Genomic DNA, 18,147 nt, shown 5'->3' with positions numbered 1-18,147 from the left:
ACATCTGGACAGATACTTTCCTTTTGGATGAGCCCCCTTCCCCCTCTGAACATATATTTAATGTCACCTTCTTCTTTTGAGGGGACTTGGATCATAACACGCTTGTACTGGAGTGCATGAATCACAGAGCTGATTTTCAAAAACTGATCATTGCTCCGCCTGTTGTAATGTTACTAACTGAACCCCACCCATCTTCATTCCCATTGGCCTATTCTTGAGCCTTCACAAAGAACATGGCTGTGATTGGCTGGTAACAACTTTTGCATCACATGTTCCTGGACTCATATAAATACAGGCTTGAACAGGAAATGTTTTTTTCATCATAACCATATCACAAGGCCGTTCGCAAACATGGGAAAGGTTTTCTTTGATATCACTTTTGATGGAGCTCCTGCTGGCAGGATTGTAATGGAGGTAAGACTATTAAGTTATATCCCTTTATTTCAACTATGGTGATTTCATTAAGGTTTAAAATGAGCAGCTAGGATGCATTTGACAAAACTCTGAATGATTTACAAATTCCAATGTCTGTGTTTTGCAGCTCCGGAATGATGTAGTCCCAAAGACTGCAGGTAAGCTTTGCCAATAAGGAAGAATTTGAAAGCGTTGAAAATGTACTGCATGTAGCAATAACTGAGCTACTGCTCTGGCTTTTTCCACACACGGGGTGTTTCTCAATGTCGAGGACGCTTCCTTGGTAGAACAAGTCCCTCCGAGTCAGGTCCTTCAGAAGCGATGCAAGAATCCTTCATAGCCTCGGAAAACGAAGAATTGTGGAACAGGCTAACAGGTGTGCAGGTGTGCGTCATATGCGAGGCCCCGCCTAAAATGGAGCGCGATTTCCGCCAAAGATTTGGAAATTCGTCCGTGCGCAAAGCATTGTGGGGATTTTAAGACCGTGGAGTCTACACATGTGCAGCCTCGACATTTCCCGCAACGAAGTACGCCAGCCTCGGTAGAATTTTGGAACAGTCCTTCGGCGGCACTCGATGACGTAGTATCCTTGAAATGGTGGCTCTGGAGCAGCTTTCCTCGACATGAGAAACACCCATGATCAAAGGGATTTATGATTTGGCTTTCAATCCTCACCTGAGAAGTGATTCATAATATGGGGCGGGCTGTAGGTGAGGGTTTGAGAGCCTGAATAACCAGTTGCAGTGCCACATGTGAGTCAAATGAGTGCTACCACAGGGAGGATTAGGAGGAAGTAAGAGTAGAAGGAGGAAGTAACTGTTCTCTTGGTAATTTCCACCAAGCAGATGACAACAGTGTGTTGCTTATTCTGTACCACAACCTTGAATCTACCACAAGAATCCTTAGAAACTGTCTTAACTGATTTTGTGATAAGACCTTATTTAAATATACCCAGTAGATGCAGAAAAAAATGGCCTACATTTTGCTTTGTGCATAGAGTATCCTACTATATAGTGGCTCAAATACATCGTGGTGTGATCTGTTGCAATATCCTCCGTGTCCCGACCACAAAGAGAAACTAAACGATGTTGCTGTTTTGTAGGAAGGCTGAGAGGCCTAAAACATGTCTGTCTGATTAGCATTTTAATTTGTTATCTTGACTTACAAGGCCCTGCATGATTTGGCGCTAAGCTTCTTCCTGGTTAAGGCCCTGTTAGCTATTTCCTTGTCATTGATTCTTGATGACCCAGGATGACAAGTATTTTTTCTGTTATAGCTCCAACCCTTTGGAAAAGCTTACTTGATGAACATTAAGAACAAAAACTCACCAGTTTCTTGTACATTGTACTCTCAAGACTCAATTTAGGCTTTTTTCCCCTTCAGTTTTCAATCTGTTTCCAATCAGATTTTTTATTTCTGTGCATGTTCATGCATTGTTTTTACTCCTGCCGTCTTATGTGCTATTTCCTACTTGTTAATGATTTTGTTTTTGAATGCTCTCCTGTTTTGCTTTTGAGTTTCTTGGTTCACAATTTTTAACAGTTTTAAGAAGGTGATACTTAAATACAGTTTCTATTATTACTCTACTGACAAGTACAGATGTAAAGCACATTAACGCAGAATCTGTATCCAGGCAGATTTCTGTTTCAGTTTGTTGTCCAATTGCGTTTTAGCTGGCTTTTGGTCTTTTGTGGATAACAAAAAAGGAAAAACTCTATTGTCCAACCATGATTCAGTTTTATGTATAAACTAGGCTATATGGTTGCCCCTCTCCTAACTTGTAGCAGAGGTAGTTGCAAATGATTGATGCAAAAAAGAATAAATATTGCTGATTATTTGTGACACATTTTTGGGGGGAATTCAAATAACAGTGTTTTTATTTCACAGAAAACTTCCGTGCTTTGTGCACCGGAGAGAAAGGGTTTGGCTACAAGGACTCCAGTTTTCACCGAATCATCAACGACTTCATGTGCCAGGTAGAGTAAAGGAAATAATTTAGTTCAAGTTCAGATTGAACCTCAAATAGATTTTTGTATGCCTGTTGCCAAAAATACTGAGTCAACTGAGACTTTTTAATGTTTTCTCAGGGTGGGGACTTTACCAAACACAATGGAACTGGAGGCAAATCCATCTACGGGGAGAAGTTTGCTGATGAGAACTTCAAGTTGAAGCATCAGGGCATGGGCACACTGTCCATGGCGAACGCTGGGCCGAACACCAACGGGTCCCAGTTCTTCATCTGCACAGGGGACACTAGCTGGTAAGCTCCACTTTGAGCCATGTGCTGTTGCATTCAGGTTTATTCAATTTGTTTCATCCTATTTCAGAGTTGCCTCTTTCCTTTTCAGGCTGGACGGGAAGCACGTGGTGTTTGGAAAGGTGGTGGAGGGCATCGATGTCGTCAAGAAAATGAACGCGGCAGGCTCAGCAAAAGGTCCTACTACGTCGAAGGTTGTCATTTCAGACTGTGGTGAATTATAATCGTTTGACAAAGCTCCTTAAGTTCACATGTACCCTTTAACATCCACTTCAAAATGATGCTGAAAGTGTCAATAAAGCAACCTAAAGCTGAATGTGTTTGTCATCTCATTCATAAAGATGCTTTGTTCTAATAATTTTTGGGGAATTTGAGTGTTTTATTTGGGTGGGATCTTCCATTGCAAGTGTTCTAACAATAAGGTTTAGTCTTTTATCATTGTCGTGACATTGCTTCTAAAGTCATTATAAGAATTAAAAATACAATTTTAAAATTGGGTCAATGAGCGCAAAAGGCCTTATGTGTTTGTTTTTTCTGTTCTGGGCTACTGTACAAACAAAACGTGGAACACTAGTATGTAGATGTGAAGAGCTCATTCTAAGCTAACACAGACACAACTAAGACAACAAGTCTTAGTTTTAGGGGAATCTCTTGAACTCAAACCAGTGAAAAATGATTCTCATATCATTAAACAGTGCTGGAATAAGTATATTATAAATGTAAGTCCTTCAAAAGCAGACAAATGCAGTGTTTTAAAAATGCATCTTTGATGTAATGGTGTAGAAATATAAATATACCTCTTTCAAATACAAAATACAGTACAACTGCTTTGAGAGAAGTTTTTTTTATTTCTGATTCAGTACAGAATTTATCAAAACAAAGTAGGCTCAGTGTTATTCACAATAAAAACATTAAAATCCAACGTGAAGTACAGTTTAAGGCATCGACATCTCCTTTGCCAGTTTCGTCTTCAATGAACCTCAAAGGGAGTAATACAAAAATAAATTCAAAATAATTAAAGTTTCCCTATAGAAAGGTTTCAGTAAGAAAACAAATATTACAATCACGACACAGTAAAACCACAAATACAAAACACAGATCCGATACAGCAAAGGTAAAGATCGCAATGGTTAAAGGCCCTATCCAGAGGAATATTCTTGGATAGTTCACCTATTCTAAAGTGTTTATTTTGTGTATTAACTGAGTGGAAATATTCTGGAAAAAGACGGTTTAAGCTGCACCAGGACATCGTTGTATTTAACAGAAAGTCTTACACAAGTAAGTCTGCTTTTCCTGACACCAAATGTAACGTATATTCTGGACTTTGGTAGTTACTTCATGCCTTCACAAATCAATCCAAATATACCAAATTTGCTCCCATGAAAAATATGTTTCATGCAATATGGATAAAGGGGTCTGATGTGGCCCCTTGGGTCATATTGGTCCCAAAGAATCCAGCTACGATGCAAATGGGTATTAATCTAACACACAATGCAAGCAAACTGTCCCATGAAATCGCGATAGTGCTTTCCAAGGCCACAACACGAAACACTCTTTAAGGATATAGTGCAGTCAATAGGAAGGTGATTATCTTAGCTTAGCACCAGAGACAGAAATAAAAACTGCTAGCTATTTTTTTTTTTAAAAGCTACCAAAATCAGCGAAATTACAGAGTTGGCATTAACAACTACATCTGATAAAATCTGCTAGTATTAGTTTACCAACAACACTGTCAAACCTGTTTACATTTTTAACTTTTGTGGGAAATCAAATACCCGTTATATCAAAAATTACTGCTTTTGTTGCTAATTGTAAACACAGACTTTGAAAGACAGAGGGGCCCATTACATGAAACGTCTTGTGTGTTTAATCCGTTAACATTAATCTAAAAACATGTTAGACAGCCAGGCTAGCTGTTTACCTCTGCCTCCAGCTTTTATGCTAAGCTAAGCTAATCACCTCCTGCCCCAGCTCCATACTTATCGCACAGAGTTAACTTCTCATTTTACTATCGGCAGGAAAATCCGATGAGCTTATTTCAAAAACATTCAAACTATGCCCTAATACCCCCACAGACTGTACAAATCCACTAATTAGCTTTTAGTTTACATTGTTTTTTTCCCTGTGAGTTGAGCAAAGTACAACTCTTTACCCCATTTCATCATGGTGGTTTTAAAACAGCACAAATGAAGACCACAAGTCACAAAAAACATGTGATACCCGAGGTAATCATTAATAAAACACTGGAGGGTATTTGAAAAGCTGGTTTAAATTTCAGCATTGGATCCTCGATTGTTTTTCGTTAGCATGAGAACACAGGCCTCACTAAATAACAAGACAAAAGAGCGGACTTTGTAAGACTCGCGTACAGCACTGAACACTGTGAACTCTCCTGACAGCCAGGCAGTTGGTAGCTTTTGCAATGGCACATTTGTGGTATTTTCTCCCACTGCACGTCAAGTCTCAGTGCCTCTAAATGCAGGCATATTAAATATTCACCATTATAGTGATTAAGGAGTGATAAACCAGACTGCAGACTGTAATGTCCATCCCGTAGATGTCCATCCATCTCTACTGGATGAATTTCAGATATCTAATACAAATATTAAGGACTGTGACTATTTGATTGAAACAATACATTGAACTCGAACGAAAATCATAGTATACTGAAGTATACTGTATGCGCTATTCACAAACTCACAGCTAACAGTTGTGTACAGATTGTGACAACACTGTAGTACAATAATCGACAGGCTACATAACTGCTGGTATAGACCTGCGCTAGTGTGTGAGCTGTTCAGAGCACTTAATGACACTTGCTGAATGTAAAAAAAGTAGAGGGAAGACCTGCAAATACTTAATCTATGGGGAATAATGAGCAAGAGTCTTCTTACTGAGGGCTGATATCACAGGTTTAACCCTCCATTTTGATTACAAAAGACAGGAAAGCCCATATGTTGAAAAACCAGGTGTGGTATTTCCAGGGACTAAATGTTTGGGACACTGAATCACAACCATAAACGTTAAGTGTGAACACTGCACTGCACACTAGCTCTCTTGCGTGAGAGAACAATATCACCTTTATGATTCTAATAGGAGCTCTAAGAGCCAGTGGCAATACTCTGATTCCCATTGATCTAGTTCACATTAATGATGCCTCGTTTTAAAACCAAAACAAGTACTATTAATGTTTATTTATTTTGTCCTTGTTGTTTTTTTCTATGGTATATAATTTAGCAAATACTTCATTATGATTAAATTGGTTGTCTTCCTTTCCAGTTACCAAAACATTTACATAAATTGCTGCATTATTATAAAATGACACAACCACCTACAATTTCTCTTATTAAAACATCAACATTGCTCATATATTATTCTAAAACTGTTTCTAACTACACTATTCAATGTCTCCAGTGAATGAAATTATGTATTTTATTATGTCTATATTTACTACAATGACATGGGATCGTTGAAATGTACATGTGGTTGGTTGGACTGCTTGGACTTTGGTAATAAAATGAGTACAAGTGACTGTTTTTTGTAAAAATCTACCAGTGAGATGAGATTATTTCATCTTCTTCCAGTAATAATTGTTAACACATTTTAAGACATTTCTTGACATAAGAAAAATTGCACCAGAGATTAGATTTGCTATGGATTCCTGCAGTGTATAAGCCTGTATTCTGTTTAGCTATGATTTCATTTTTGAAGGTTCAGCGGCAGTAGAACATCAGTTTCGAGTGGAATTGTCTGAAGTTTGATTAAAGTGGACTTTACCCTGGTATAAAAAGAGAATAGTTGTTCCTAAACTGTCCTGCTTTTGACCCTTTATAGCCAAGTTGTATTGTAATCAATAAAACTGACTCGACTAAGTAGACGTAATAAGATCTTCATTAATGCGCTGAGAGTTCCCTTAGACATTAAATGTCAGTGTTGATGTTTTTCAGCGGCTCAAACACAAATGAACAACAATATAAAACACTTAAATAAATAAATAACAAATTCAAATGAATCAGAAGAAACCAATATCAGATATCAGTTGAGTGTGTGTTTTCAGCTCTGTGGAGACGTCTTACGGCTCTCTCTCAGGATGCCGTCCAGGCCGTTGAGCTGGCGGAGGAACCCTCGGTTGGGGATGACGCCTCGGTGGTCCTTCACGGTTTTGATGGCCTCCACCAGCGTCAGGTTCTGTCTGATCATCAGGTACGCCAGCACCAGAGTGGCCGAGCGGCTCACTCCCACTGTGCAGTGGACCAGCACCTTACCTGAACACACAAACAACATGAAACCCTAAATCTGTTCCATATGTTTCTTATGTGTTTATATACATTTTGTTAGGTAATTCGTTGAGACTTAGTCATTGCATCAACTTAAAAAAAAGTGATGATATGTCAGTGTGGTGTCTGCTGAAGACAAGAGTAAAATAAATAAAAATGATTGCTAGTCTGAATTAAGTTTTATAGACCAAAGATCCATCCATACATATTTGCTTTAATTTAGTGCTGTGTAAAATGTGCATTGCTGGAGAAGCCTAGGACTTGTGATTTTCATTGCCCAAAAAATATACTGTAACTGTAAAACAATTTGGAGCATTTTGTGTTTTTCAAATGTAAAATGTTAAGTAATTTGAACACCAAAATATAGTTTTTAATTGTAATTTTAGATTCTGGATCTAGCATTTCTGAAATCTTGGCTACAGACAAATCCACATATTTCCATGTTGTTGAGGTTTACAAAGGATGCACTTCACACACAAACACACACTCTCAGAATACCTCCATTGATGAGGGCTTTGTGGATGAACTCAGCAGCAGGATAGAAGTTGACGCTCATGTCGAAGGTTGGGGAATCGTGAGCCTCGATGCCGTGATAAGTGATGTTCATCCCAGCGTAATACTCGGCACCGCCTCGCCACTTGCTCTGGGCACAGTTGAGGATGTGTGTAATTTCGAGTTTGGCCAGCTCTCGTCGGTCTGATGCGATATCTCTGCAGAGAAGACATTTTTTGCAGCTTTTTGTTCACTTCTCTCCCAATCAGTTTCATTTAAGTAATGAAGTGAAATCCTCTAACTTGTAAATGTGACATAAACAAAGGCAGTTGGGTTTGTGCAGATGTTAGAGTTTGACGGCCAGTTTGATAAAAAAATACTAAAAACATACAATATTCCCCCTGAGATGTAATGAAGTGGAAGTATTAAGTGGCATAACATTGAAGCACAGCACTTAAATAAACAAACTTTCCAACAATGATGTACGGAAGATATTGTGAGTGAACCTTCATAAATTGAGGATAAATTAAACTCTAAAATGTGTTTTGCTTCACTGTGTGTACCAACTTCAGCCTGATCGTTACCTTCCTGTTGTTTCTTTTTTCTGTTACTGACTCTCTCTCATAAGATCCTGCCACTCCCTCCTGCCCTGCAGTAACCCCTTTCCCGCCATTTCCTCCCCCTGGCTCTCAGCCAACAAGTTTATGTACCGGTTTATTTCCACTAGCTCTCTGCCAGATTGTCTGGCTGGCAAACGCCCTTTAGCTTTCCGGCCTTTTTTCTTCTCCTTGCCTGAACTTGCCTGCATGACAAGAACTTCTTCTCTTACATGGCTGACTGTGTGTCATGTTTTCTGGGTTTGAGTCTGTTCTGTGAAACACTTATGGGGTTGTTTGAGCTTCCCTTTGCAGAAGGATGCATATGCAGAGTTTGTTTTCACCAACATCTGCTGCAGGAGTAGTTTCTTTGTGCGCCTGCATTAATGCATGCATTACATTTTCATGTCATGCATTAGTTTCTTAAGCATGTGTGACACTACCTAACGGACCGTCCACACAGCAGCGTTAAAAAAATCTTGGAGGTGGGCGTATCTGAAGCTTGGGGATTTTTTGCGAGCAAGGCACCAACAACCAATCACATGAATCTCCCGCCCCCGACATACGAAGCAAAAAAGTTTGAAGTAAACTGGATATAAACTCCCCAAACAGGCGAAAACCTACCACTGTCTCTGCCACCTCCCTCCATGCCTGGCTCCTCCGGTTTATATCCCGGTAGGTAAATAGGGACTGGTCATAAAGCACCGGGTGATTCCCTACCGCTAATTTCTCCTCCATTTTTTGGAATATGAGGAAATGACCTGCGGTATGTCTCTCCCAGCATACACGCGGTTTGATTGGCTAGCACTTGAACTGTCAGATTTGCATACACGGGATTTGATTGGCTGACGCTTCCACCTCAGCTTCAAAAGTTGAACATTGCTCAACTTTGAATCCTGAAAATCCTGAAAATCCTGAAAATCTCCGCTCGCCTGCCCACAATGCAGTTCGGCGAAAAGTGAGGCAAATGACGTCACCCCATTCAAAGTGAATGGGCAGAAGCGTTTCAAGATTTTTTAACGCTGCTGTGTGGACGGGCCGTTACTGTTTTGAACTACTTGAACTTGAGTATTTCCATTTTATGCCACTTAATACTTCTACTGTACGACATTTGAAAATTGGAAATATTCTACATTGAGGACCACTGTATATTAGAAACATATTACATTACATACAACAGCTTTTGTTAAGAGTTCATCTACAGTTTCAGATTAATAATTTAACTAATACTTAACAAAAATACAGTACTTGTAGTCGTTAATTATTTGATTATTTAACACAAATACAGTACTTGTAGTCGTTAATTATTTGATTTTAAATAAAGTTGACCATATAACTCACATCAATTCAGTTTAAAAAAAAAAAAGCATTACCATAATAATGTTGTGTTGTTTCCAAGGAAGAGGTAGAATCACCCTTGAATATATAATTTAGCCCAGGCGTTTTTTTTTCCTGTCCCCACTTTGTTTTTCTTTGCTTGTGTTCTAAATGGTGGTTGTTCAGTGTTGAAACAGTAATTAGCTAACAATGACATTATTTCAATTTGAAATAGAATATCTTTAATGTACTATTAATATAAAGTGAGGTCTACTTACCAGTTACTCTATAAAACTGTTGGTAGTTATGGGTACTTTATACTTAAGCACATTTGAAGGCAATACTTCTTTACTTTACTTGAGTAAAGATAAGAAGTTTAGTCAGTTCTTCAACTTTTACCAGAGTATTTTTAAACACGAGTAGGCCTATCTGTACTTCTACTTGAGTAAAGGATGTGTGTACTTTTGCCCTCTCTGATTAAAGTGATGCTTTAATAATGTAATGTATTATTTGCAAGGGCACATTATGTATAATAAATACTTTTAATTGTACTTGTATTCAAAATAGTAAACACTTTTCCTAAAGTATGTATTTGATTGTACTAGTTGTACTTAGACATAGAGTTATTTCATCACTGTTTAGTGTTATCATGAAGTGAGGGTGATGTACACTCACTGATCTCCAATGTAAAGTCTCGGCCACACTTCGTCTGTGTGGTTGCAGGCAGTTTTGCCCGTGCACAGCAGCCTCTCCAGCTCGGACACGGTCAGCAGCGGGGACACGCGCTCGGTATCTTTTCGGTTCGGGGACCTGGAGCTGCTCCTGGACCGGGAGAACCGGGACATAAACGCCATTTAATCTGAAAACAATAGAGGAATAACCGTGAAATATTAAAGAATAAACAATAAAGAGCTTGTATAACATATGATCCAATAAAGGGACATTATTACAGCCTTTAGAGTTAGAATATTATCATTTTTAGATTATGTAACAACCTGTGGCTTTATCTTGGGGAATACTCGGCTGGATGTGTCTTAGTGATTGAACAATCCATTACAATGAGGGAAAAACAATGCATGCCCAGTATTTCCCACAACGTACCCTCCATGTTTGTTTTATTTACCTGTGTGTGGTTTTATTCAGCCTCAGAGGTGCTGCAGGGCGAGCTGCTCCGCGGCCATGTTGACTCTTTTATTTTTGCTTTGGGAGGATGGATGGGAAGATGAGAAAGCTGCTGCTGAGCATCCAGCTCCAGACATTCATTTCCAGCCCCCGCTCCTCAGCACCATCTTCTCAACAAGTCCTCATTCAAAACAAACTACTACAAAAACATGGCTGCTAATTCAAAGCCACGTCCATGCTGTGTTATGGACGCTCTTCTGGTGTGTGTGTTTCAGTAGGCTGAATGTACCGTGGTTATTTTTATATTTAATTGTTAATACAATTCTTTGTGACGTTAGAGTTTGAGTCATTGGTTGCGTTTGTTGCCATCTACTGGCCATATTAGGGAAATAAGGGAGAAAATGGAGTAAACAATCTCACCACAACAGTCCTTTCAGCAGTGGTTGAATTATTCATATCTTCCCTGGTGTAGAAGTACATTGCATATTTAAGCAACATAATCCCTATCATATTAAAACTCCCATTATCCTACTATATTTTGCATTTGTCTAATTTTCTCTACTATTTTTATGTTTTTAAAAAATATTTTTATATTTATATATATATTTTATACAAATACACCAAAGCAACAATTATTTTAGATAAAATCTACTTTGCAAAGATCCAGATTTTGACTTTAATCTATGTTTGTTGTGATTTTGAGGATGTGACAGTTTTTAAGTATTGCTTAAATTAAATGTAATTGAATTACATTTCAATGTATTCTATTTAACTTGTTATTATTATTATTTTCTTTATGTGTTACCTTACCACCTTAAATATATGTTTGTTTGACTAAAAAACAAGAAAAAAAGGAAGCAAGATTATATGAAGGAAAAATTGGGAATTTGGAGTTTTAGAGGAGGGACGTGAAGGCATCATGACGTCAGAACCTTGCGACGCACGTGTGGTGTAGTGAGGAGCAGAGATGGCTGCTGAAATGCTTCATTTTCATGAAATGGGCTTTGACGACCGTCTTTTAAAGGTAAAAACCAGTTTGACACTATCAGTAAATCATAAATAGACTGTTGATAAAACGGTAAACCTTTATTTTAAGAGGAAAAACGGCAGAAACGTGAAGGCAACGCGACGTAAATAACTACAAGAGGTTCCGTGTGTCGCTTTAACTTGTCTCGTGTATGGGGATAGAACAAATATGAAGGAAAGGGTTTAACCTATAAACAAATACATTATAACTGTTATTTGTGTTTATATCCATGGTAGAGTTTACATGACCTTATTTTTGTTGTTTGCATGAAACGTTCACTTCCCACTATTATTTATTTCTCAGGACTTTCAGGACATATACTGTAAATCCATACCAGAATGTCATTATCCCCCAAAAAATCAAATCACAATATCTGTCAATATGTAAAAACCTGTACATATATGGTGTCTCTGATAGTTCAGATATATATGTTGCTCTGAGCTTACTTTAACATTAGGTTTCATATCCTGAGGTCTATTGATCACCCAAAAAGAAGTGTTAAACCTGTGTTAATCAGTTAAAATTAAGTTGGCCAAGTAGTTGTAAAACAAATTTCTGGGCTAATTTATGCCTTATAACCAGTCAGAAGCCTATACAAGGGATAATGGAATTCATTTTAGATTTATGTCATCAAAGAGCTATAAAAGAGATGTATTATGATACATAACATTTGTTACCTGAAACAGACCGGTTAGTCATACTTTATCACTTCCTTTAATTGGTGAAAAAGGGTTTCCACATAGTGTTTAGGTACATTTGCAGCATTTGATAAAACTGTGAAAATGGCAGTTCCCAGGTGTGAAAAGGTCTTAACCTCCAAAAAAACTTTTCCCCGTTATTTACACTAACTACATTTATATATTCCCATGTCAGAGCTGACAAAATAACACACACACATCTATTGAAATCATTGTATTAAAGGCATGAAATGAATCCTTGTTCTTATTTTCATGATTTAGGCGGTTGCAGATCTCGGGTGGTCCCAGCCCACTCTGATCCAGGAGAAGGCGATCCCTCTGGCTCTGGAGGGGAAAGACCTTCTAGCACGAGCCAGGACTGGATCAGGAAAGACCGCTGCTTACGCTATCCCCGTCATCCAGCGCATCCTGGCCTCCAAACAGGTGAGAAAACAACTTCAGGATATTAAAAACCAAAGATATTCTCTCTGTGATGCATATCCTTCAGCTTTCCTTTTTGTCCCTTGGTCAGCTCACTCTGTGTTTTGTTTTGTTGTTATGTTCAGAGCGTTAGAGAGCAGGAAGTGAGAGCTCTGATCCTGGTTCCGACCAAAGAGCTGGGTCAGCAGGTTCAGGCCATGATGAGACAGTTAACAATGTACTGCTCCCGGGACGTCCGAGTGGCCGACATCACGGGGAAATCTGACCTATCAGCACAGAGGTCAGTCTGGTTGAGGAGTTTTAATACCTTAGAATGTATTCTCCTGTATCAAGTGTAATAAGATATAATGAGATGTCTTTTGTGTTTAAACAGGCCTATCTTAATGGAGAAGCCCGATGTGGTTGTGGGGACCCCGTCACGAGTGCTCGCCCACCTCAGTGCCCAGAACCTGGTCCTGCATTCGTCCCTTGAGATGCTGGTGGTAGATGAGGCCGACCTGCTCTTCTCTTTTGGCTTCGAGGCAGACCTGAAGAACTTGTTGTGGTGAGAACACAGTTTGACTTTAAATAACTTACCTGAGGCAGCTGCACATGGTTTAATTAAGCAATAAGCCATGGCAGGCAGTTATTATAACAATAAATATGTGACATTTGCAACATTTCCACATGTTCTTGTACACTATTTCTGTTATCTTAAAATGTACATAATCATATTTTTGTTGTGTTTTAACAGTCATTTGCCAAATATCTACCAGTCGTTCCTGATGTCAGCTACTCTCACAGAAGATGTTCAGGCCTTAAAGGAGCTGCTGCTGCACAACCCTGTAATGTCTTATTCAAAATCATAGTATTACAAAAAAGGCTACATGTGTGTCTGAGTTATCTGCTTACAGTTTATTAAGTTAAATACATATTAGAAGCTGTAAGTGTTCCTGGTTTTGTCTTTACCCCTGTATCTGTGTTCTCCCAGGTGATCCTGAAGCTCCAGGGCTCTCAGCTCCCCGACAGCAGCCAGCTGCAGCAGTACGGCCTCAAGTGTGAGGAGGAGGATAAGTTCCTGCTCATCTACACGCTGCTGAAGCTGAGGCTGGTTCAGGGGAAGACGCTGGTGTTTGTGGGAGCGGTGGACCGAAGCTACAGACTCAAACTGTTCCTGGAGCAGTTTGGGATTCCTGCCTGTGTGCTCAACTCTGAGCTGCCCGTCCAGTCCAGGTGAGAGAAGAGTACAGAATAGAATTACTAGTTAGTTTTAACTTAATGATTTTTTTTATAGCCTTTTCATCTATTGAAAAAAACATGTTTCTCCAAATGTGGAGATTTTAGAATATTTAAGATAAACATTTCTTCATGCATTTAGATAAGTTGTCCTACATCGTCTTTTTCAAAAATACATTGTCCCAAAGCTAAATACAAAGCTATTTTTCTGGGCCGATAATGATTTTTTTAGAGATACATGCTTCTCATAAAGTAAGCACAACTCTAAATATCTAGAGTATTAAAATGCATCATGCATATTCAATCAGTTGTAATGTTATTCTAGAAATATAATATAAGTAAAACACTATTGCCGCACAATGAGTACTTTTATAATTTAAGTACATTTTGCTGATGATACTTGCATACTTGAGTACGGTTTTGAATACTTCTTCTACCACTCTTCAGTTATACTGTGTTTTAAAAACCTGCAAATACACATCTGAAAAGTAATTTAAAGAGTCACAAAAGGGTTGCCGGGTATCTCAGTAATTGCAGTTAATAGTATATTATTCCAAGCATTCAGTTATATTCAAAGCTTGATATTAAAGATTAATACAATTATTTGTTGGGCTTCTTTGTCCCCTAGTTAACGCTACATTCAACACCGATACAAAAATAATGAGTACAATTTTTAAAACACAGTAACAAACATGTCAGCCGAAACTGCCCTTCAAAGAAATCAAAGTGCCATTCAAGCCATACAGTAGATTATTAAGCACAACATGTTATCCCCTTTCCTTGTGTTGATCATGATGTTTCCTTCCTCCCTGCTTCAGGTGTCACATCATCACTCAGTTCAACCAGGGCTTCTACGACTACATCATCGCCACAGATGAACAGAGTTTGGCCGACCCCGCTGCTGCTCCACCGCCGACGGCAGGCAAAGGGAAGAAGAAGAAGAAGAAGAACACAGACAAGGGAGGAAGGTGAGTCAATTGAGAGATTTTTTTCATCAACCCTGAACACTCTTTTGTACAATAGACAATGATCGGGAGAAGTCAAGGGTGATACAATATGGCTTATCAAATACGGCACATTCATTTATGTCATGTACAACTTAACTGCAAACATTACCTTTAAACGTCCCAGCTCATAATGTTACCTACCATCCTTTATGTGTTAAAACCCACAAGTGTTGATTTTGGTTCTTTCATCAGATAATGAACGGAAAGACTTTTCTGTTGTCCTTTTCATGGCATTTGTACATTTTTGTTGACTTGATTGGTATTTCTGTTGTTAAAGGGCGAAGGACAAAGAGTATGGAGTCTCCAGAGGGGTGGACTTCCAGAATGTTTCAAATGTCATCAACTTTGATTTCCCCATGACTGTAGAATCATACATTCATCGAGTTGGGAGGTGAGCAGTGTTTCCGTTCAGTCACACTTCAGGATCAATGATTCATGAGGGCACCTTCTTCCTATTAAAAGGAAGAAGCCATTTATGTCCTATAACTATCAAATCCTGATTTGGTATTATTGTTTTTTGTAGAACGGCCCGAGCAGACAACCCCGGCACCGCTCTGTCCTTCATCTCTCACACTGAGATTGGTGTGCTAGCAGAGGTGGAGGACGCTCTCACAGGAGGTAACCAGGACTTCTTTTAATACACTTTGAGTCCAAGCCTTTAGTCATGTGGCCAGTTTTAATATGAAACATGTATTTTGTTTTTTTAGATAAGTCTGATTGTGTTCTAAAACCATACGAGTTTAAGATGGAAGAGATTGAGGGCTTCAGGTACAGGTGCAGGGTGAGTATCCTCCTCATATCTGTGACTAACCAAACAAAGCCAAACAGGATCAACAATTTATTTGGATTAAAACTCCAGCATGGCGAAAAAACTAGCGTTTGGATGATGAACCTTTATGGTGTTTGTATGCAGGATGCCATGCGTTCAGTGACAAAGCAGGCAGTGAAGGAGGCCAGACTGAAGGAGATCAAACAGGAGCTGCTCAACTCAGAAAAACTCAAGGTGAGTGATAGCCACTGTTTCTTAGGAGCGAGAGTTGAAGTGTACATGTTGTGATTTGATGTCCCTGCTGTCTCTCAGACATATTTTGAGGACAACCCCAGAGACCTGCAGCTGCTCAGACACGACAAAGACCTCCATCCTGCTGTCATCAAACCCCACCTGAGGAACGTGCCCGACTACCTCAGTAAGAGACACACACAAAAGAACACCTGAAATATCAGTTTTAGTGAAATCTATATTTAGAATACCACTTTATAATATATTTGCTTATTTGCTCACATAGTATTGCATCTTTAAATAGAAATACTCAATTAAAGTGAAAAGTACATTTACATTGTACATGGTAAATGTCAATCATTTGTAATTAATAATTTCCCCCTGCCGTTCTCCAGTTCCCGAGACACTGAAGGGCGTCGTGAATCCGCTGTCAAACAGGAGGAAGAAGAAGAAGATGGTCAAATCAAAACCAGATGGAGTCATCAAGAGCAGCTTCAAGGTGAGACCCAAGAAAAACAATCTGTTAAAATGGACTGAATCCCATAAAGGTAACTGGTGACAGTTTTCGATTCAACACCAGCCAGAAATCAAACCCCTCGGTGCTCACCTGGTACAGGGTTCGGTTACAACTTCTAAGTGTTTTAGTTCTCTGTGATAAAAATGGCTAGCTTGCCAGAAGACCTTTCTTTTGCTTCCTGTGCATTGTGTTCAGAGGAGATGGTACCTGGACAAGAAAAGATTTCAGGATCTCAAGCATTTTTCAGAGAGGATTAACGAACAAGCAGCAAACATCTAACGTAACCATAAGTGGTGGCATATATAAACAGGGAATTGAGCAGAATAACAGCAAGTTGAGGGCAACAGGTATACGCTTAATCAAATCATCACTTATTTTAAACTCTTTAATAATGTCTAAATTCTGTTAGTGCATCTGTCCTAAGCAGGGGTTAAATTGGGGTGGGGTGGTGGTGTGTCTCATTATTTGACCTTAAGGGCTATACTGTATATTATTTGCAAATATCCAACCTTCAAATTGCTATTTTAAATCAACATTGCTCTGCACACTTGCTAAAGAACATTTGTGTGGTAATCTCAGTTCATTTGTAGGGCTGCCAAAAGTATGTGAGTAAATCTCACTGTAAATTATTTAATTATGACCGATCATAACTCGGCTTTATGCACACACATACATTTAGTATGGAAATGGGCTCCGTGTTACAAGCCGGCTCGGGTCGTTTGGCGGCACCGCCGCAGACTCTGTGTACACACACACACACACACCGCGCTGCAGACTCTGCACGGAGGAGCAGCGGAGTCCGGGCGATGCTGCTCCTCCAAGGAAGAGACACACGTTCACTAAGCCGAAAAAACTATATCCGGTCACAGAGACCTGCTATTTTAAAGTAAAGTCAACACATATCGACCCTAAATATAGTCTATATTAAGAACGAGAAACTTTTTTACATATATATCATTTTTTGTAAACATATGACAAATGTGTGAGGGTGATGACGTCAGAGCATCGTCCTATGTGCCGGGGCTGAGCCCCGGCCCAATTTAACCCCTGGTCCTAAGTAGTTGTTTACCCACGATTTTGAACACCTTATATGCCATTGAACATAATATGAAAATGAGCTGATTATCTCACATAGAAATACGTTGGAGAGTTGCTAAATGTATGGTTTCAATCTCTTCTGATAGAACATCCAGGGGAAGAACCCACTGAAGAGTTTCCGATACAGCGCCGGGAGGAACAGGAAAGACACACCAGTCAAGTCCTAGCCGGAGCTGCAGTACACAGAGTGTATCAGTCCTGGAGGTTATAACTGTGCAGAAACCCAGAGGACCGCTCTGATCCAGTGTCGGCCCGGACGAGACAAATATAAACTGTATTGACTTTGGATGAAATGGGCTGTTGAGTCTATATGGCCCACGGAGGAAACGGACGATGAACGCAGACTTATGTGAACTTTGAAACGAAGAAAATGCAGGAGACATCCGTTTGAACTTGGATTTTGTCAAATCTAAACATGATATATTGTCTGTTGAGGAATACAGTATCTGTATCATCTTATTTCTAATGCGTCTGTTCTAAAAACATTGAAATGTTGATTAAAATAAAAGTATTTCTTCTCAAACGTTAAGCATTTATGTTGTAGTTCTTATAGATCATATTTTATATGCAAACATGTTGTTGCAATTAATAACTTGTAGTAAACACACCTGAGGCTGATTGGGAAAAATAAACCAAAGTATTGGACACATTAAAATATTAACCACGTTTTCTAACAATCTATCCAGTAGT

The 18,147-nt window shown here is 39.1% G+C and overlaps 3 protein-coding genes across 3 annotated transcripts; 2 read left to right on the top strand and 1 right to left on the bottom strand.

Annotated features, from left to right (window-relative positions):
• The first annotated feature begins 292 nt into the window (after nucleotides 1-292).
• On the top strand, nucleotides 293-2,987 carry LOC117476464 (peptidyl-prolyl cis-trans isomerase-like). Its single transcript, XM_034123028.1, has 5 exons — nucleotides 293-414; nucleotides 542-572; nucleotides 2,302-2,390; nucleotides 2,502-2,674; nucleotides 2,763-2,987. The coding sequence occupies exons 1-5, from the start codon at nucleotides 352-354 to the stop codon at nucleotides 2,893-2,895; spliced, it is 489 nt and encodes a 162-aa protein (XP_033978919.1). The 5' UTR covers nucleotides 293-351; the 3' UTR covers nucleotides 2,896-2,987.
• Nucleotides 2,988-3,499: 512 nt separating this feature from the next.
• On the bottom strand, nucleotides 3,500-10,749 carry LOC117476463 (dual specificity protein phosphatase 26-like). The gene is made up of 4 exons (XM_034123027.1): nucleotides 10,477-10,749; nucleotides 10,029-10,212; nucleotides 7,447-7,658; nucleotides 3,500-6,936 (listed from the first exon to the last, which is right to left on the bottom strand). The coding sequence occupies exons 2-4, from the start codon at nucleotides 10,205-10,207 to the stop codon at nucleotides 6,725-6,727; spliced, it is 603 nt and encodes a 200-aa protein (XP_033978918.1). The 5' UTR covers nucleotides 10,208-10,212; nucleotides 10,477-10,749; the 3' UTR covers nucleotides 3,500-6,724.
• Nucleotides 10,750-11,373: 624 nt separating this feature from the next.
• ddx56 (DEAD (Asp-Glu-Ala-Asp) box helicase 56) lies at nucleotides 11,374-17,986 on the top strand. Its single transcript, XM_034123587.1, has 14 exons — nucleotides 11,374-11,499; nucleotides 12,462-12,623; nucleotides 12,746-12,900; nucleotides 12,994-13,164; nucleotides 13,354-13,444; nucleotides 13,591-13,832; nucleotides 14,654-14,803; nucleotides 15,120-15,233; nucleotides 15,366-15,460; nucleotides 15,550-15,623; nucleotides 15,756-15,845; nucleotides 15,924-16,029; nucleotides 16,238-16,341; nucleotides 17,544-17,986. Exons 1-14 carry the CDS (start codon nucleotides 11,443-11,445, stop codon nucleotides 17,622-17,624), a joined length of 1,692 nt encoding a protein of 563 aa, XP_033979478.1. The 5' UTR covers nucleotides 11,374-11,442; the 3' UTR covers nucleotides 17,625-17,986.
• The last annotated feature ends 161 nt before the right edge of the window (nucleotides 17,987-18,147 follow it).

This window comes from Trematomus bernacchii, unplaced genomic scaffold, assembly GCF_902827165.1.
Source record: "Trematomus bernacchii unplaced genomic scaffold, fTreBer1.1, whole genome shotgun sequence".
NCBI lineage: Eukaryota > Metazoa > Chordata > Actinopteri > Perciformes > Nototheniidae > Trematomus > Trematomus bernacchii.
The sequence above is the reverse complement of the archived record's forward strand: the minus strand, read 5'-3'. Positions and strand labels throughout refer to the sequence as shown.

Excerpts from the sequence above, each read along its gene's own strand:
- LOC117476464 (XM_034123028.1), top strand. The coding sequence starts at position 352 with ATGGGAAAGGTTTTCTTTGATATCACTTTTGATGGAGCTCCTGCTGGC. Across the intron at positions 415-541 it reads CTGGCAGGATTGTAATGGAG|CTCCGGAATGATGTAGTCCC; the intron begins GTAAGACTATTA and ends TGTGTTTTGCAG. Across the intron at positions 2,391-2,501 it reads TCAACGACTTCATGTGCCAG|GGTGGGGACTTTACCAAACA; the intron begins GTAGAGTAAAGG and ends ATGTTTTCTCAG.
- LOC117476463 (XM_034123027.1), bottom strand. The coding sequence starts at position 10,207 with ATGGCGTTTATGTCCCGGTTCTCCCGGTCCAGGAGCAGCTCCAGGTCC. Across the intron at positions 7,659-10,028 it reads AGACTTTACATTGGAGATCA|AGATATCGCATCAGACCGAC; the intron begins GTGAGTGTACAT and ends TCTTCTCTGCAG. Across the intron at positions 6,937-7,446 it reads CAAAGCCCTCATCAATGGAG|GTAAGGTGCTGGTCCACTGC; the intron begins GTATTCTGAGAG and ends TTGTGTGTTCAG.
- ddx56 (XM_034123587.1), top strand. The coding sequence starts at position 11,443 with ATGGCTGCTGAAATGCTTCATTTTCATGAAATGGGCTTTGACGACCGT. Across the intron at positions 16,030-16,237 it reads GAACGTGCCCGACTACCTCA|TTCCCGAGACACTGAAGGGC; the intron begins GTAAGAGACACA and ends GCCGTTCTCCAG. Across the intron at positions 16,342-17,543 it reads TCATCAAGAGCAGCTTCAAG|AACATCCAGGGGAAGAACCC; the intron begins GTGAGACCCAAG and ends CTCTTCTGATAG.